We start from the raw sequence: 19,150 nt of genomic DNA, 5'->3' as shown, positions 1-19,150 counted from the left end.
CCATAAATTTCGCGTTTTTTATACCCGAAAGTTTCTGCACTTAAAGTAAATTTGGCAGAAAAATAAAATATTGCAATGGAAACATTCTTGATGTTCTTTTTAATTAATCCGTTGTTTCTTGAGCTTTAACAAAGTGAAAATTTAATCGAAGGAAATTACTTAACCATTAAGCAACCGTAGATCTAGATAGTCGCCGAAAACAAGCAACTTGAAATGTGACTAAAATTTCTAAGTTGCTTAATGGTTGCGTAGGAGAAGTAGGGAAGGAAAAAAATGTGTATTGATTTCTTTCTACGTGCCCTTTATGGGTCATTTGTCTCTCCTTTCAGTTAAATTTGTGAAGTCGGGAATAAACAGATTCAGACATCATTACACCTTAAAAAAAAGATCACATCAATTGTCGTTTTTACATAACAGAATTCATTTCCGCAAAACCCGTGTGGAGGAGAACATATCGTTAATGCAGTTTTCATATTCACTTATAACTTGTAAGAAACAGAGGTGCCTTGGTGCTTTTGATGTGACTGGCAGAAAGCAGGTTTTAAAAATTAAAAATAAAATAATTTAGTTATAAAGTCACTAATTTTTCAGGTTTCGCACATATAGATGAACCATTCATCATAAAAAACAAAGAGCTATAGTGCAAACGCTGTACACGGTCCATTAATATTGAAAATTTTACAGATTTAATAAACAATTTGTTATTGATAAAAATAGTTCTATTATTTTCACGCGTCTCCATTTTTTGGTCATGCACCAAGTCCACCTATAACAAGAAACAAATCCATGACACCACTTACGACATCAATAAGGTTAGAGATGCATGCACACTCAGAACTAAGGGCTGTTTTCCATCTCGACAAAAATTTTTTCCTCAGGTACGGACAGGAATTGAAATGAAATTCTCCGTCGGAATTTCCGCTTCATTTTAATCAGGGTGTCCAGTCAAAGTTGACCTCCATATTTTTGACATTTCTGACAATTTTTAGCTAAATATCCTGACATTTTCAAATTTTCTTCCCTACTTTTCCTGCAGTCACGGCTGATGAACATGCTGACTGTTCAAGAAAAAAGAAAAAATGACATTTTGCTTTTATTTTCAAAATTCTTGACAATTTCTGACATTCCTGAGAGACTGGACACCCTACCCTGTTAATGCTCTTTTTTTAACGTGTAAACTAACAAAAAACGTGTAAACTAACTAACAAATTTTCCATCTGTTGTTTTCTCACAGGACAAAAAAAAATTATTCACCTTTCTTTCAAACTTAACGAATAAAAAAATTCCAATCACGTGGTGTAAACAATTCAATTGCGCATGCTCAATAGCCTTTCTGTTCCTATCCGCTCTGTTCTGCGGGAAATTTTCTGGAAGTGGCAAGCATCCGATATACTTTTTGCCACATACTGACGCGAGTTTTGGTCTTATTCTCAAAGGTTTAAATTTAGCTTGAGGAAAAAAATGCAATTCTAAGATAAGAAGGTGTAAAACTATTTAATTTCCTATTAAGCAATGAATTTTTTTTGAAACCGTCAATCCACCCGCAAAACAATAAAAACACCTGTTTTTGGGCTAGACATTCATTACCTTGAATATTTATAAAAAAATGTTTCGCTTAAAACAATCAAGACCTAACACGAGTCTCTTACAAAGTTTTATTGTGATTAAACAACTAGAAACTAGGTTTTTCTTTGTTCGGCTTTCTATTGTTCTGACAGGTGGCGGGTGGGAGGGTGTTTTTTAAAAAAATATTTTTTTGGTAGCTTATTGTATACTGTACCATATTTTTACTACTTTGTATATGTATATATATACATATTGACTAGAATAATCCACTTTCCTTAAAAAAATACTTTTTGTTACTGAAAGATACCCCCCCTTAACATCTGTTCCCTTATATTCCAAAAAAATAATGAAAAAGTTTAAATTTCTTTTTTGGACCACGATTTCAAAAATTTGAGTATTGTTCAAGTTTTAGGCAAAAAATTTTAATATCTCATTCAAATATCTTTAAAAGTACGAAAAAGCACCGTCATATCAAGGACATATTTCGGTAGAAAGATGTAGTCAATCAACTTAGTGAATAGGTGAGATTGAGAAAAAGCGATATCATTTGTTTCCATGTAAGCAAAGACAACATCTTAAAATAGTCTCTCTTGCAAACAGAGATCACAACTAAGGCGTGGTTTACACCTGCGAGAACGTAAAGTGTTGTTTCGATGAAATATTTTATTTGATACTTTTTTGCTAAATATCTTTTCTACTGATTCTCTCATTATAATTACTGAATTTCCTACCCTAGCCGCTGTTCACACAGTGAAAATTCACGCGTAAAAAAGTTGATGAAACAGTTTTACGTTACTGGAGTAAAGTATGGTCACCCTGGGTGCATAATATAAGGAGGTAGACGCTTATTCTTCTTCTTCTTATATATATCTTATTATATATTTTTTTGCTTTCTTACCCAATCGTCTATGTTATTTTTAGTTCGACCCTTCCACTAACTGTATTCAGCACCTTAGTAGAAAAACAAATGACCAACCAGTTCTTATATACCTGTGACTTCAAGACCAGCTGCAGTGATGTATCGACTTTGCTCTGATGCTAAAAATAAACACGCATCCGCTATGTCTAAAACAAAATAGAGTTAATGGGTATACACAGGTGCAAAAACAACTTTGAAATTTCAACTGAATAAAAATACTAAAATAAATAAAAATGTTTGCCAACACAAATAAGTTAAATATTTGAAAATATTTGAAAAAAGCAGGAGTTCATTAAACGCTAAAAATATAAAGAAAACAGGAAAATCTTCCAAACAAAACGTCATAAATCGACTGAACCTTGGCCTATTTAGTAACAAAAAAATCATATTAGAAATTGATGATCCATATTAGAAATAGCTAGCACTGCCAAAGAATTAAATTTTATTTTTTGTTTGCAGAATCAAGGTTAAAGCACAAACCTTCAGGTTGACCAAAATCTCCCAATGGTATCATAGACTTGACCTAAATTGTAAGACATAACAGCTCTAAACAATACTGTGATTATATCCACACTCACACATAGGAATAAAGACCACTTACACCGTCTTGGACCGACTGCGGGACTTTCTCCGTCATGGCAGTCTCAATAAAACCTGGTATTACAGCGTTACATCGAATTCCATACCTATGGAGGAGACAGCAGAAAAAATTAAAAACACGAGGTAGCAAAAATCACTTAATAAATGACATACTTATAAGTGTACTGAATGAGAAGTTACAAGAAGGTACAATTTCAAAAGTTGACACTAAAATTAGTTATACTTTTGACAAACACAAATTTTCAACTTTTCAAATGTCACAGCGACATATATTATTTTGTTAGAACTATAGTTTTAAACGATGTTAAACGTAACTGGTTTCACCAATACTCCTTTTTCAAATCCAAATTCCTTCAAGGACAAAATGTGAGTTGTTTGTAATGCGTGCATGTCAGAATGTACAAGTAGTGTATTTTAAATGCTGTTTATTTTCCCAACATGTCTGCAAAAAGAAACCTTTGAGCTGATTTTTAGCATGTATCCTTAAAATATTTAAAAATACAGATTGCTTTATATTGTATATCAAGGATTAGGTAGACCTTTCGAAAAAGAGCACCAACCTGGCAAACTCCATTGCAGATGTTTTTGTTAAAGCAACAACACCAGCCTTTGAGGATGTGTAATTTGCTTGGCCAATATTTCCAACCTAAATAAACGTAAGTATAAAAACATGCACAAGAAGTGTAAAGTACAGATAAAATATAAAGGATATATACTTTAAAAATAATTACATTTCCATTAATACCTTCCCCACAATACTTGAAATATTTATTATAGAAGCTGGTGAAATTTTATTCTTGATCAGCAACGAACACAAATGTTTTAAAAATGCACTGCGAATAATCAAATGATGTGGTGTAAGTAGTTATTTTAGAAAAGGCATTACACCTAACCGGTTGTCTATACTGCAACTAGCAAAGGTCGGTTTTGAAACACTAAGTATAGATGAAGTTCGAAAATGACACCCTTTATAGTTTTTAAAAGAACAACAGATTTTTGTTGTTATATTTAGGTGTATGACAGACCACCATGCATTGCAGTTAATTGTGCAGGCATAACACGAGATGCGTTTATTTTAAAATTGACTGAGAAGGATTTTGATGATGTTTTAGATGTAAACTTAAAGGTAACAGACACTGTTTGTATTAAATTATGGATATGTTAATATGTGTTTAATTTTTTAGTACTATTTTTTAGGGTACATTTTTCGTAACAAAACATAAACGTAAGTATAAAAACATGCACAAGAAGTGTAAAGTACAGATAAAATATAAAGGATATATACTTTAAAAATAATTACATTTCCATTAATACCTTCCCCACAATACTTGAAATATTTATTATAGAAGCTGGTGAAATTTTATTCTTGATCAGCAACGAACACAAATGTTTTGTTACGAAAAATGTACCCTAAAAAATAGTACTAAAAAATTAAACACATATTAACATATCCATAATTTAATACAAACAGTGTCTGTTACCTTTAAGTTTACATCTAAAACATCATCAAAATCCTTCTCAGTCAATTTTAAAATAAACGCATCTCGTGTTATGCCTGCACAATTAACTGCAATGCATGGTGGTCTGTCATACACCTAAATATAACAACAAAAATCTGTTGTTCTTTTAAAAACTATAAAGGGTGTCATTTTCGAACTTCATCTATACTTAGTGTTTCAAAACCGACCTTTGCTAGTTGCAGTATAGACAACCGGTTAGGTGTAATGCCTTTTCTAAAATAACTACTTACACCACATCATTTGATTATTCGCAGTGCATTTTTAGCTTAGCAATGATAAATTACAATCTCTTCTCACATGCCAAAAAACCTAAAGAGTTAACCTTCATTATATCTTTCATCATGTTTCCTACATCTGCCTCAACTGCAACATTCATTTCAATACCCAAGTGTTCTTGCCCGTGCATGGATGGCAATTCTTTAGCAGTTTGCGATACATCACCTAAACCTGCACCAATCACAGTTGCACCTTCTTTAGCGAAAAGCTGGCAAACTGATTTCCCTATACCACTGGCAGCTCCTATAAAACAGATTGCTGTGTGTTACTGCATGTGAAATATCTAAAATATTAAAAAAATACAAAATAATAATAAAAACTGAGTAAAAGAATGTTTACTAGAATTGATATGCTTTCTTTCAGCACTCAACATATGAATTAGATTTATATACAGTTGTTTAATGAACTGAGTGACAATGAGGGTGCAGATAAGCCGTTAAATGCCTCCATATAAAAGGGCTATTTTATTTCAAATCCTCCACACTTTCCCAAACTTGTCCTAAATTATTCCTTAAATGCAAAAATAGTGCTTTTAATTTTGTTGACGTGCCCACAAAAACGACCCTCTTCATTCAAACAGAGTTCATTCAATATATATTAATTGTTATCGAATTAATTATAATTGCATCAAAAAATAGGCTTTTCAAAAACTCTATACAAACAAACTTTCAACAAAGTTTTTAAGGGCACTGTTTACAGTATATCTCTCACTATGTTTTTCTTCAAAGTTATGTGCATTAATAAACACTCCTACCACTCAGAAAGTCATGTTTGGCTCATGTAGTTCTTGTTAATAGACAAAGTGACATTGACATGAATTATGTGTTTCTCTGACTTTTTCCATAGAGTTGCTGTACTAGCAAAAAGTAAGTTTTCTAAAATACTTAAATGGATGCTAGCTTATTCAGGAGAACACTTTCTGTAGCTGAGATTATACATTTAGTTTAGAGATAAGAAACTTCCAAGTTTCTAAACATTAGTCTTTTTAATTTTAAAGTAAAAACAACATTTTTTAATTTGCAGAACATGTTTCGATTGTAATACATCAATCATTTTTAACTAAATAAAATATACAATTTTCATGGATAATATATATATACAAAAATCAGCAATTAAATAAAAGGCTTTATTAATAATACAATAAAAGTAGTATAAAATGCTATACACATGTGTATAATAAAAGTGTATGAAGGTGTTAAAATCTGTTGAAGTTGTAAAAAAATTGTCATCGTCAAACTTAACTATTGATGAACTGGATTTACTTAAAAATGGTCGGGATTTTTTGATCCCACTGTACAAAATTAAAAAAAAATGATTTGAAACGATACATAGTTTTATGGTTAATGAGATCAAAGATAAAAATCACAAAGGACAATTGAAAGCACAGTTATCCCATTTAGCTTGCAGTAATTACAGTAGTTTTCAACGCAACAAAAGTTCCTTAAGAAAGCATGGTATTTTACAAAAGTTAAGAAGCAGGAAGGATATCGTAATATTGAAACCAGACAAAGGAAGTGGTCATTCTGGATGAATCGTTCTATGATGAAAGTATGCTTAAAATTGTTAGTGACACTAGAAAATTCAAAAAAAATGAATACTGATTTAACCCTGGAGAGAGAGAGAGACAATTACAAAGACTTCTATGAAAACTTAAAACAAATAACTATATTTGTAGTAATATATATGATAAGATTTACCCATCTGGTTCAAGACCAGCTAGGATGTATGGTTTACCAAAAGTACACAAGCGTAAAAACGAGTACTTAAAGTATCTTCAATTGGTTCTTATATTATAATTTAGCCAAGTTTCTTAGTGATCTTTTTTCCCCACATATATGCTCTGATTATTGTACCAAAGACACCTTTACATTTGTCGAAGAAATTAACAAGGTTAGTACTGTTGATAAGTATTTTGCATCCTATAATGTTGTGAGTCTCTTTCCCAACATACCATTAGAAGAAACCATCGAAATTGTCCGATGAAATATATCTCTATAATCATGAAATGAAAATAAAAAGATCTGACTTGAAAAGGCTATTTTTATTTGCAACATCTGAAACTCATTTTTTGTTAAACGGTTCTTTTTATGACCAAGTAGATGGTGTTGCCATGGGACCACCCTTAGCACCCATTCTAGCCAATCTTTTCCTTTGGCATCACGAAGGTAAAGGGTTATCTGAATACAATGGTGAACCACCTATTTTCTACAAAAGATATGTTGATGACATTATTGCTTTGTTTAACAATGAATTAGAGGCAGAACATTTTTTAACTTACATCAACACTAAGCATCCCAATATAAAATTTACTTTAGAAAAGGAGTGTGATCACATACTTTCTTTCTTAGATGTTTTAATTGACAACTCCTACAACAAACTTAAAACTAGTATCTTTCGAAAAAATACTTTTTCAGGAGTTCTAACTAGCTACTTAAGTTTTACTTCCATGTCATATAAGCTCATTGACAGAGCTTACAAAATAAACAATACTTGGATAGGTTTTGATTTTGACCTGAAAAATATTTTTACAATTCTAAAGAAAAATTCTTATCCTGAACATTTCATTAATAAAGTTACTAGAAGTTATTTAAATAAAAAAACATAATCTTGCCACGGACGATAACAAGTGTGATAATGGTAAGCAAAAATATTTTAAATTACCTTACACAGGCAAGCACTCAATTTTTACTAGAGCCAAATTGAGTTTACAAGAAATTGTAAACCAGATGTAGACATCTGTTTAATTTATTCTTTCAAAATTGGATCTTGTTTCGATGTAAAAGATTCTATTCCTTGTTCCCTTAAATCTAATGTAGTTTATAAATTTAATTGTGCTAACTGTAATACTAATTACATTGGTCAAACGACCAGACATTTTGCTACTAGAGTTAAGGAACATTTAAAGAGTGACAAGAGTTCCCATGTCTACAAACATCTTAATAATAATTTGGAGTGCAAAAACAGTTGTAATGAATCTTATTTTTCTATTATAGACTATGCGCCAACCAAATATCAATTAAATGTGAAGGAAGGTTTGTATATAGGTTGGCAACAACCCCTTCTTAATAAGCAGGTCTGGCACCTAAGTTGCACTTTATCTATTTAGCTATGATTATTTTATTACTATTCTCTTCATTTTATTGCTTTCTTTGTATCATATAACATTTCATCACATAGGAATTCTATTGTAACAGACTTTAACACCTTCATACACTTTTATTATACACATATGTATAGCATTTTATACTACTTTTATTGTATTATTAATAAAGCCTTTTATTTGATTGCTTATTTTTTGTATATATATTATCCATGAAAAATTGTATATTTTATTTAGTTGAAAATGATTGGTGTATTACAATCGAAACATGTTCTGCAAATTAAAAAAAGGTTGTTTTTACTTTAAACTTCATTGTTGGTTTTGTGCTCTAAGATCTTTTTAATTCAAATTACTCATGTCAGCAAATGTGATGTTATTTGCTTTGTTAACACTTCATCATTTGCATTAGAAATTGCAGAGTGTTGATGTAAATTAGAATGACTAACATACTAACAGAAAATGCACTGTAATCAGCAAAGAGCATGCAAAAATGTTGGACCTCTCAAAAAAGTGAGCCATCAGCAGAAAAAAGAACACCATCAAAATTATATTATGTTGGCATCCTAAAGTTCTTGCCAAATGCGGTCAGATCGCACACACAACATTAGGAAAACTTGGTAAAGAGAATTAACAAAGAGGATCTATGAAGGGGAGCACATGACATTTTTCTTAAAAATATTCTTCAGCCTGTCTGGTTTTAAAATATTTTTGTTTTTGTTTTGGGCTCTCTATTCTGTAAAGTACACAAGTTTTGGTAACAGTAAAATTAGTAGATCCTAAATTTAAGGCTAGCTAAGGATATCATGTCATAGCCATGTAGCAATGTTGCCAATGAAAAGAGAAAGTTGAGAAGAAAAGTGAAATCACACATTCACTTAATACGGATGGTATGCACTAGTGAAATTCATAATTTAAAATAAAAACTGGAACATAGATATGCAAACCCTCTGAATCTGAATAGCTGCATATTGCAGCTTTTATAGATGAGTTTTAATGTTATGTTTTTAAGGGGTTTTTTGCATGTGCGGAAAAAATCAGAAAAATCAGCAGGCAAAAAAATGCAGACCTTAGGTGAAGAAAGTTAAATTATGGTTAAAAACTTATGTACTGTGGTTACTAGCATCTTTTTACAGATGTATGATTTAAATCTAAACTACATGCAAGCTATATTCTAATTTCAATATCAACAGATGCCTCTATCTGATAATAAAATTTGGAATAGACTGGTCCACGGCTTGCCACCTGCATTATTTCGCCTGTCGATTTGTATACTGGGGATTATAAACAACACACGTTAGATGAAAGTTGCCTATGATGTTCAAAAATTCTCATTCATTAAATTTTGTGCAGATCATATACAATTTAAAAATTCTTGTTCTTTGAAAGTGCATATCTGAATATCTGCATTGCAGATTTAATGTGTCAAAAATACTGGTTCTTTATAATACACCTTGCCAATAATTCAATTGTACATGCATTCCTGTGACTCTCCATCGTTTTACAAAAAAAAATTAACACTCAGCAGCTTATTTTGTGATCAAAGGAGGTAAACATCACACTTTTATAAGGAGAAAACACGTTTTTCGTGAACTTTTCTTGCCGCGTTTTGTTTTTAATGAAAAGTACACATAAAAAAAAGTAAAAAGAAAAGTACATAGTATCTTATTATTATTAACGTTTCCTGAAAATTTGAAAGAAATTGATACAACGAAAGTTAAAAAACTGGAGAAAACACGCTTTCGTCTCTAACAAACTCTCATAAAAACGCGATTTTTACCTCCTTTTTTCAGATATTGTAAAACGATGGAGAGCTGTAGGAACGCATGCACAATAAATTATTGTAAAGGTGTATTGTGGTAAAGGTGTATTTCATATCTGACTAATATGTTGCTGCATATTTTACATAGCTATAGCTATAATTACCAATGTTTTGCTTTATAAATGCCAAAGTTCCTTGTTGCCTTGTTAAGAAAAGCTATTTCCGCTTTTGATATAGTCATTATAAAAAATTGCAGAGAGTTAAAATTAACAGCGAAGTCAAGGTAGGGGAACGACTTCATTTAGCACCGGGCTAAGTGGTCCCGACACACGACGTATAACATAACTAGTACCCTTCATACTTTATCAATATTAAAAGTCCGACAGACGTTCAGTCATACTTCTCCAACCAAATGGACCCGACAAATGAAACCGCATTATCCGACATCCTCTCTATATAACAAATACATATTTTTTCTGTCAATAATCCATAACCAACGTAATATCGCATAATACTGCATAATACTGCATAATACCTTCATAATTCATAAAAAACACATAAATTTTCTGTCGATGGCCATACCAACGTAATATTGCATAATACTGCATAATACTGCATAATACCTTCATAATTCATAAAAAATACATAAATTTTCTGTCGATGGCCATACCAACGTAATATCGCATAATACTGCATAATACCTTCATAATACTCTCTGTCGTTACATAAAAAATACATATTTTTTCTGTTGATGGCCATACCAACGTAATATCGCATAATACTGCATAATACTGCATAATACTGCATAATACCTTCATAATTCATAAAAAATACATAAATTTTCTGTCGATGGCCATACCAACGTAATATCGCATAATACTGCATAATACTGCATAATACCTTTATAATTCATAAAAAATACATAAATTTTCTGTCGATGGCCATACCAACGTAATATCGCATAATACTGCATAATACTGCATAATACCTTCATAATTCATAAAAAACACATAAATTTTCTGTCGATGGCCATACCAACGTAATATCGCATAATACTGCATAATACTGCATAATACCTTCATAATTCATAAAAAACACAGGATTTCGACCTTTACTTTCATCCAGGTTGTTTTTTAGCCATGTATGCACAAGGTAGATAACACTAGGTTGAGGATGGCTAGTGTAAATGTTGGTACTCTGAGAGGTAGAGCAGGTGAAGTAGTTGAAATGTTAGAACGTAGATCTGTTGATATGTGTTGTGTTCAGGAAGTTAGGTGGAGAGGAGCTTCAGTGAGATTTGTGGAAGGTAGGAGGGCAAGGTATAAGCTTTTTTGGATTGTTAATAGTGATGGATATGGAAGAGTTGGCATATTCGTTGCAGAGAAGTGGGTAGAAAAAGTAATAGATGTTATGCGTGTTAATAGTCGTATTATAGTGATAAAGTTTTTGATAGGTAATAGGATTGTCACTTTTCTGTCAGTTTATGCTCCACAGTGTGGACTCAGTGAGGAAGATAAAGATAAGTTTTATGATGAGTTAATAGCAGTCACATCAAAGTTTGGAGACACTGAACTTGTCATGGTGGGCGGCGACTTAAATGGTCCTGTTGGGAAGTCATCTGAAGGTTATAGAGGTGTGCATGGAGGCTATGGATTTGGGAGCAGAAATAAGGAAGGGGAGAGATTGCTTGAGTTTGGAATGGCAACGGACATGGTGGTTTGCAACACATCATTCAGTAAGAGACAGAGTAGGCTGATAACATATGAGTCAGGTGGTTGTAAGACACAGATAGATTACTTTTTGGTTAGAAAGTCAGACAAGAAAGTGGTGAAGGACGTGAAAGTTATATCGGGGGAAGAGTGTGTTTCCCAGCATAGGTTGCTGGTTTGTGATATTATCTTGAAGAGTGTCAGAGAAGCCAAGAGAAAGTACAGGCCCCGTCGAAAAGTCTAATGATGTACAACAGTGGCTCGTTAGAGATAGTTAAGAACTTCTGTTACTTAGGTGATATGTTGGGCAGTGAAGGGGGTGTTGGAAGAAGTGTTACTTGCAGGATAGGTTCTGCTTGGAAAAAGTTTAGAGAGTTACTTCCTTTATTGACTAGCAGAGTCCTGTCAATTGAGGTAAAAGGTAGGTTGTATGAGGCCTGTGTAAGAAGTGTTATGTTGTACGGTAGTGAGACATGGGCAGTGAAGCAGGAAGATCTTGACCGTTTAGAAAGGAATGATATGAGAATGGTTAGGTGGATGTGTAATGCCAGTCTGAGAGACAGAAAGAGTTCAGATGAGCTAAGAAGCAGGCTAAGTCTCTGTAGAATTAAAGATGTTATCCAGATAAGAAGATTGAATTGGCTGGGGCACTTGGAAAGAATGGAGGAGGATAATTGGGTAAGAAAGTGTAGAGACTTGATAGTTCCTGGGGCAAAGCCCAGAGGAAGACCGAGAAAGACTTGGCAGGAGGTTATAAGGACAGACTTGATAGAGAGGGAGTTGAGTTTAGATCTAACACAGTCTAGATCAGATTGGAAGAGGGTCATTAATATACCCCGTCCAACCCATGCTAGCATGGAAAACGGACGTTAAGCCGAGAATGATGATGATGATGATGATATTGTAGAATATTCCATTTACTTACTGGTTTAGGGAGGCTTTATTTGAATAGATCTATTAGGTCATTTTTTAAATAGTCTTATCCAAGCTATCACTGTCGTCTCTATTGCATGTGCATAGGTATAGAACAAAACCGCCTTTTTAGTGCATACTATACATATTTCCTCAAATCTAACAGCTTAAGACTTTTACTGTGTCATTTGCGAGGGGGTATTTGTCCAGAATATTGTTTCTATTGGTGCATAGATGTGCACCCAACCTCACTGAATGTTTAATTTAAGGCGTAAAGTCTTCTCTTGATTGGCGTGCTTCATTTTTTCGCGGAAGCGTATTCGTCTAAAGTATAGTGTCTATTTGTGAATGGATTGTTATCCAACATCAGTGTTGGTTTGGTTTATAGTTAATAGTTTTTCCTTCGATTGGTCTGCTTTGGGACTTTTGATGTGTCATTTTCTTGGAAGTTATTTAGTCAAATATGACTTCTATTGGTGGATGGATGTGTATCCAACCTCAATATTTGTTCAATTACAGTGTAAAGTCTACACATTGATTAGTCTGCTTTAGAACTTTCATTTTTTTATATCGCGGCAAGGTACTTGTCCAAAATATAGTGTCTCTTTGTGTATTGACGTGTATCCAACACTCTGGTTTTAAAATATTTTTGTTTTTGTTTTGGGCTCTCTATTCTGTAAAGTACACAAGTTTTGGTAACAGTAAAATTAGTAGATCCTAAATTTAAGGCTAGCTAAGGATATCATGTCATAGCCATGTAGCAATGTTGCCAATGAAAAGAGAAAGTTGAGAAGAAAAGTGAAATCACACATTCACTTAATACGGATGGTATGCACTAGTGAAATTCATAATTTAAAATAAAAACTGGAACATAGATATGCAAACCCTCTGAATCTGAATAGCTGCATATTGCAGCTTTTATAGATGAGTTTTAATGTTATGTTTTTAAGGGGTTTTTTGCATGTGCGGAAAAAATCAGAAAAATCAGCAGGCAAAAAAATGCAGACCTTAGGTGAAGAAAGTTAAATTATGGTTAAAAACTTATGTACTGTGGTTACTAGCATCTTTTTACAGATGTATGATTTAAATCTAAACTACATGCAAGCTATATTCTAATTTCAATATCAACAGATGCCTCTATCTGATAATAAAATTTGGAATAGACTGGTCCACGGCTTGCCACCTGCATTATTTCGCCTGTCGATTTGTATACTGGGGATTATAAACAACACACGTTAGATGAAAGTTGCCTATGATGTTCAAAAATTCTCATTCATTAAATTTTGTGCAGATCATATACAATTTAAAAATTCTTGTTCTTTGAAAGTGCATATCTGAATATCTGCATTGCAGATTTAATGTGTCAAAAATACTGGTTCTTTATAATACACCTTGCCAATAATTCAATTGTACATGCATTCCTGTGACTCTCCATCGTTTTACAAAAAAAAATTAACACTCAGCAGCTTATTTTGTGATCAAAGGAGGTAAACATCACACTTTTATAAGGAGAAAACACGTTTTTCGTGAACTTTTCTTGCCGCGTTTTGTTTTTAATGAAAAGTACACATAAAAAAAAGTAAAAAGAAAAGTACATAGTATCTTATTATTATTAACGTTTCCTGAAAATTTGAAAGAAATTGATACAACGAAAGTTAAAAAACTGGAGAAAACACGCTTTCGTCTCTAACAAACTCTCATAAAAACGCGATTTTTACCTCCTTTTTTCAGATATTGTAAAACGATGGAGAGCTGTAGGAACGCATGCACAATAAATTATTGTAAAGGTGTATTGTGGTAAAGGTGTATTTCATATCTGACTAATATGTTGCTGCATATTTTACATAGCTATAGCTATAATTACCAATGTTTTGCTTTATAAATGCCAAAGTTCCTTGTTGCCTTGTTAAGAAAAGCTATTTCCGCTTTTGATATAGTCATTATAAAAAATTGCAGAGAGTTAAAATTAACAGCGAAGTCAAGGTAGGGGAACGACTTCATTTAGCACCGGGCTAAGTGGTCCCGACACACGACGTATAACATAACTAGTACCCTTCATACTTTATCAATATTAAAAGTCCGACAGACGTTCAGTCATACTTCTCCAACCAAATGGACCCGACAAATGAAACCGCATTATCCGACATCCTCTCTATATAACAAATACATATTTTTTCTGTCAATAATCCATAACCAACGTAATATCGCATAATACTGCATAATACTGCATAATACCTTCATAATTCATAAAAAACACATAAATTTTCTGTCGATGGCCATACCAACGTAATATTGCATAATACTGCATAATACTGCATAATACCTTCATAATTCATAAAAAATACATAAATTTTCTGTCGATGGCCATACCAACGTAATATCGCATAATACTGCATAATACCTTCATAATACTCTCTGTCGTTACATAAAAAATACATATTTTTTCTGTTGATGGCCATACCAACGTAATATCGCATAATACTGCATAATACTGCATAATACTGCATAATACCTTCATAATTCATAAAAAATACATAAATTTTCTGTCGATGGCCATACCAACGTAATATCGCATAATACTGCATAATACTGCATAATACCTTTATAATTCATAAAAAATACATAAATTTTCTGTCGATGGCCATACCAACGTAATATCGCATAATACTGCATAATACTGCATAATACCTTCATAATTCATAAAAAACACATAAATTTTCTGTCGATGGCCATACCAACGTAATATCGCATAATACTGCATAATACTGCATAATACCTTCATAATTCATAAAAAACACAGGATTTCGACCTTTACTTTCATCCAGGTTGTTTTTTAGCCATGTATGCACAAGGTAGATAACACTAGGTTGAGGATGGCTAGTGTAAATGTTGGTACTCTGAGAGGTAGAGCAGGTGAAGTAGTTGAAATGTTAGAACGTAGATCTGTTGATATGTGTTGTGTTCAGGAAGTTAGGTGGAGAGGAGCTTCAGTGAGATTTGTGGAAGGTAGGAGGGCAAGGTATAAGCTTTTTTGGATTGTTAATAGTGATGGATATGGAAGAGTTGGCATATTCGTTGCAGAGAAGTGGGTAGAAAAAGTAATAGATGTTATGCGTGTTAATAGTCGTATTATAGTGATAAAGTTTTTGATAGGTAATAGGATTGTCACTTTTCTGTCAGTTTATGCTCCACAGTGTGGACTCAGTGAGGAAGATAAAGATAAGTTTTATGATGAGTTAATAGCAGTCACATCAAAGTTTGGAGACACTGAACTTGTCATGGTGGGCGGCGACTTAAATGGTCCTGTTGGGAAGTCATCTGAAGGTTATAGAGGTGTGCATGGAGGCTATGGATTTGGGAGCAGAAATAAGGAAGGGGAGAGATTGCTTGAGTTTGGAATGGCAACGGACATGGTGGTTTGCAACACATCATTCAGTAAGAGACAGAGTAGGCTGATAACATATGAGTCAGGTGGTTGTAAGACACAGATAGATTACTTTTTGGTTAGAAAGTCAGACAAGAAAGTGGTGAAGGACGTGAAAGTTATATCGGGGGAAGAGTGTGTTTCCCAGCATAGGTTGCTGGTTTGTGATATTATCTTGAAGAGTGTCAGAGAAGCCAAGAGAAAGTACAGGCCCCGTCGAAAAGTCTAATGATGTACAACAGTGGCTCGTTAGAGATAGTTAAGAACTTCTGTTACTTAGGTGATATGTTGGGCAGTGAAGGGGGTGTTGGAAGAAGTGTTACTTGCAGGATAGGTTCTGCTTGGAAAAAGTTTAGAGAGTTACTTCCTTTATTGACTAGCAGAGTCCTGTCAATTGAGGTAAAAGGTAGGTTGTATGAGGCCTGTGTAAGAAGTGTTATGTTGTACGGTAGTGAGACATGGGCAGTGAAGCAGGAAGATCTTGACCGTTTAGAAAGGAATGATATGAGAATGGTTAGGTGGATGTGTAATGCCAGTCTGAGAGACAGAAAGAGTTCAGATGAGCTAAGAAGCAGGCTAAGTCTCTGTAGAATTAAAGATGTTATCCAGATAAGAAGATTGAATTGGCTGGGGCACTTGGAAAGAATGGAGGAGGATAATTGGGTAAGAAAGTGTAGAGACTTGATAGTTCCTGGGGCAAAGCCCAGAGGAAGACCGAGAAAGACTTGGCAGGAGGTTATAAGGACAGACTTGATAGAGAGGGAGTTGAGTTTAGATCTAACACAGTCTAGATCAGATTGGAAGAGGGTCATTAATATACCCCGTCCAACCCATGCTAGCATGGAAAACGGACGTTAAGCCGAGAATGATGATGATGATGATGATATTGTAGAATATTCCATTTACTTACTGGTTTAGGGAGGCTTTATTTGAATAGATCTATTAGGTCATTTTTTAAATAGTCTTATCCAAGCTATCACTGTCGTCTCTATTGCATGTGCATAGGTATAGAACAAAACCGCCTTTTTAGTGCATACTATACATATTTCCTCAAATCTAACAGCTTAAGACTTTTACTGTGTCATTTGCGAGGGGGTATTTGTCCAGAATATTGTTTCTATTGGTGCATAGATGTGCACCCAACCTCACTGAATGTTTAATTTAAGGCGTAAAGTCTTCTCTTGATTGGCGTGCTTCATTTTTTCGCGGAAGCGTATTCGTCTAAAGTATAGTGTCTATTTGTGAATGGATTGTTATCCAACATCAGTGTTGGTTTGGTTTATAGTTAATAGTTTTTCCTTCGATTGGTCTGCTTTGGGACTTTTGATGTGTCATTTTCTTGGAAGTTATTTAGTCAAATATGACTTCTATTGGTGGATGGATGTGTATCCAACCTCAATATTTGTTCAATTACAGTGTAAAGTCTACACATTGATTAGTCTGCTTTAGAACTTTCATTTTTTTATATCGCGGCAAGGTACTTGTCCAAAATATAGTGTCTCTTTGTGTATTGACGTGTATCCAACATCAGTGTTTGTTTAGTTTAAAGTATAAAGTCTTCTCTTGATTGGCGTGCTTGAGGACTTTTAATGTAGGACTTTTGATGTATCATTTCGCAGAAGAGTATTTTGCCATAATATCATTTCTATTGGTAAATGGATGTATACTCAACCTCAATTGTTGTTTTTTTCAATATGTGATCACTTTGCATTAATTGGTCTACTTTAGAAATTTTGATACGTCATTTCCAGGGAGAACACTTGTTTCTACTGCGGAATAATGTGGCATATTACGTTGGTTATAGCCTATCTACAAAAAAATGCATTTGTTATGTAGCGATAGAGAGTATTATAAGGGTAACATGCAATATTATGCGATATTACGTTGGTTATGGATTATTGACAGAAAAATATAATATTGTTATGGAACGATTGAGAGTATTATGCAGTATTATGCAGTATTATGCGATATTACGTTGGTATGGCCATCGACAGAAAATTTATGTATTTTTTATGAATTATGAAGGTATTATCCAGTATTATGCAGTATTATGCGATATTACGTTGGTATGGCCATCGACAGAAAATTTATGTATTTTTTATGAATTATGAAGGTATTATGCAGTATTATGCAGTATTATGCGATATTACGTTGGTATGGCCATCGACAGAAAATTTATGTGTTTTTTATGAATTATGAAGGTATTATGCAGTATTATGCAGTATTATGCAGTATTATGCAGTATTATGCAGTATTATGCAGTATTATGCGATATTACGTTGGTATGGCCATCGACAGAAAATTTATGTGTTTTTTATGAATTATGAAGGTATTATGCAGTATTATGCGATATTACGTTGTTATGGCCATCGACAGAAAATTTATGTACTTTTTTTGAATTATAAAGGTATTATGCAGTATTATGCAGTATTATGCGATATTACGTTGGTTATGGATTTTTTGACAGAAAAAATATGTATTTTTTATGGAACGATAGAGAGTATTATGAAGGCATTATGCAGTATTATGCGATATTACGTTGGTATGGCCATCGACAGAAAATTTTTGTATTTTTTATGTAACGACAGAGAGTATTATGAAGGTATTATGCAGTATTATGCGATATTACGTTGGTATGGCCATCGACAGAAAATTTATGTGTTTTTTATGAATTATGAAGGTATTATGCAGTATTATGCAGTATTATGCAATATTACGTTGGTTATGGATTATTGACAGAAAAAATATGTATTTGTTATGTAGCGACAGAGAGTATTATGAAGGTATTATGCAGTATTATGCGATATTACGTTGGTATGACCATCGACAGAAAAAATATGTATTTGTTATATAGAGAGGATGTCGGAATAATGCGGTTTCATTTGTCGGGTCCATTTGGTTGGAGAAGTATGACTGAACATCTGTCGGCTTTTTATGTCGATAAAGTATGAAGGTTGTTAGTTACGTTGTACGTCGTGTCGGGACCACTTAGCCCGGTGCTAAATGAAGTCGTTGCCCAAGGTAGGCAAGTGGAGATGGGAATTTTTTAACAGTGACTAACTAGCTAGCTTTCCGACCATAAAAAGTGTAACTAGCTGGAACAAATATGTCCTGCAAATATGTCCTAACAATACTGACGAGATGTTGAGAGTTAAAGAGGTGTTTTGGGGAAAAACAATACCTGTAACGAGTGCAATCCTTCCTGCAAGAGCACCCGCCATATTGCATCCCCAATTAATAATCTCGTTTTCGGGCTAAAGATTTGTTATGGTCGTCTCGTTTCGAATTTTCAGTCGCTTTGTTCCAGATTGTTTAAAAAAACAATTAAGACGAAAATAACAATGCGAAGGCTTGATGTTTTTCTT

General features: G+C 33.4%; 1 protein-coding gene across 2 annotated transcripts; it reads right to left on the bottom strand.

Moving 5' to 3' along the window:
* Positions 1–280: 280 nt before the first annotated feature.
* Positions 281–19,113, bottom strand: LOC130622359 (estradiol 17-beta-dehydrogenase 8-like). 2 transcript variants are annotated; one of them, XM_057437820.1, is made up of 9 exons: positions 18,967–19,113; positions 4,928–5,124; positions 4,567–4,680; positions 4,400–4,495; positions 3,646–3,731; positions 3,087–3,171; positions 2,966–3,008; positions 2,557–2,631; positions 281–766 (listed from the first exon to the last, which is right to left on the bottom strand). In XM_057437820.1, the coding sequence occupies exons 1-9, from the start codon at positions 19,004–19,006 to the stop codon at positions 750–752; spliced, it is 753 nt and encodes a 250-aa protein (XP_057293803.1). In that variant the 5' UTR covers positions 19,007–19,113; the 3' UTR covers positions 281–749. The 2 variants fall into 2 exon arrangements, with proteins under 2 accessions (XP_057293803.1, XP_057293804.1); XM_057437821.1 differs by having other exon boundaries at positions 2,557–2,604.
* Between the last annotated feature and the right edge of the window lie 37 nt (positions 19,114–19,150).

The sequence above is a fragment of the Hydractinia symbiolongicarpus genome, chromosome 12, assembly GCF_029227915.1.
Source record: "Hydractinia symbiolongicarpus strain clone_291-10 chromosome 12, HSymV2.1, whole genome shotgun sequence".
Lineage (NCBI taxonomy): Eukaryota > Metazoa > Cnidaria > Hydrozoa > Anthoathecata > Hydractiniidae > Hydractinia > Hydractinia symbiolongicarpus.
This window is presented reverse-complemented; position numbering and strand designations above follow the sequence as displayed.

What these genes read in the sequence shown, in the direction of transcription:
- LOC130622359 (XM_057437820.1), bottom strand. Translation starts at nt 19,006, where the DNA reads ATGGCGGGTGCTCTTGCAGGAAGGATTGCACTCGTTACAG. An exon ending in CGCAGTCGGTCCAAGACGGT is followed by an intron (nt 3,009 to 3,086) that starts GTAAGTGGTCTT and finishes CTTACAATTTAG; the next exon opens with GTCAAGTCTATGATACCATT. An exon ending in AGATTTTGGTCAACCTGAAG is followed by an intron (nt 2,632 to 2,965) that starts GTTTGTGCTTTA and finishes ATTTTGTTTTAG; the next exon opens with ACATAGCGGATGCGTGTTTA.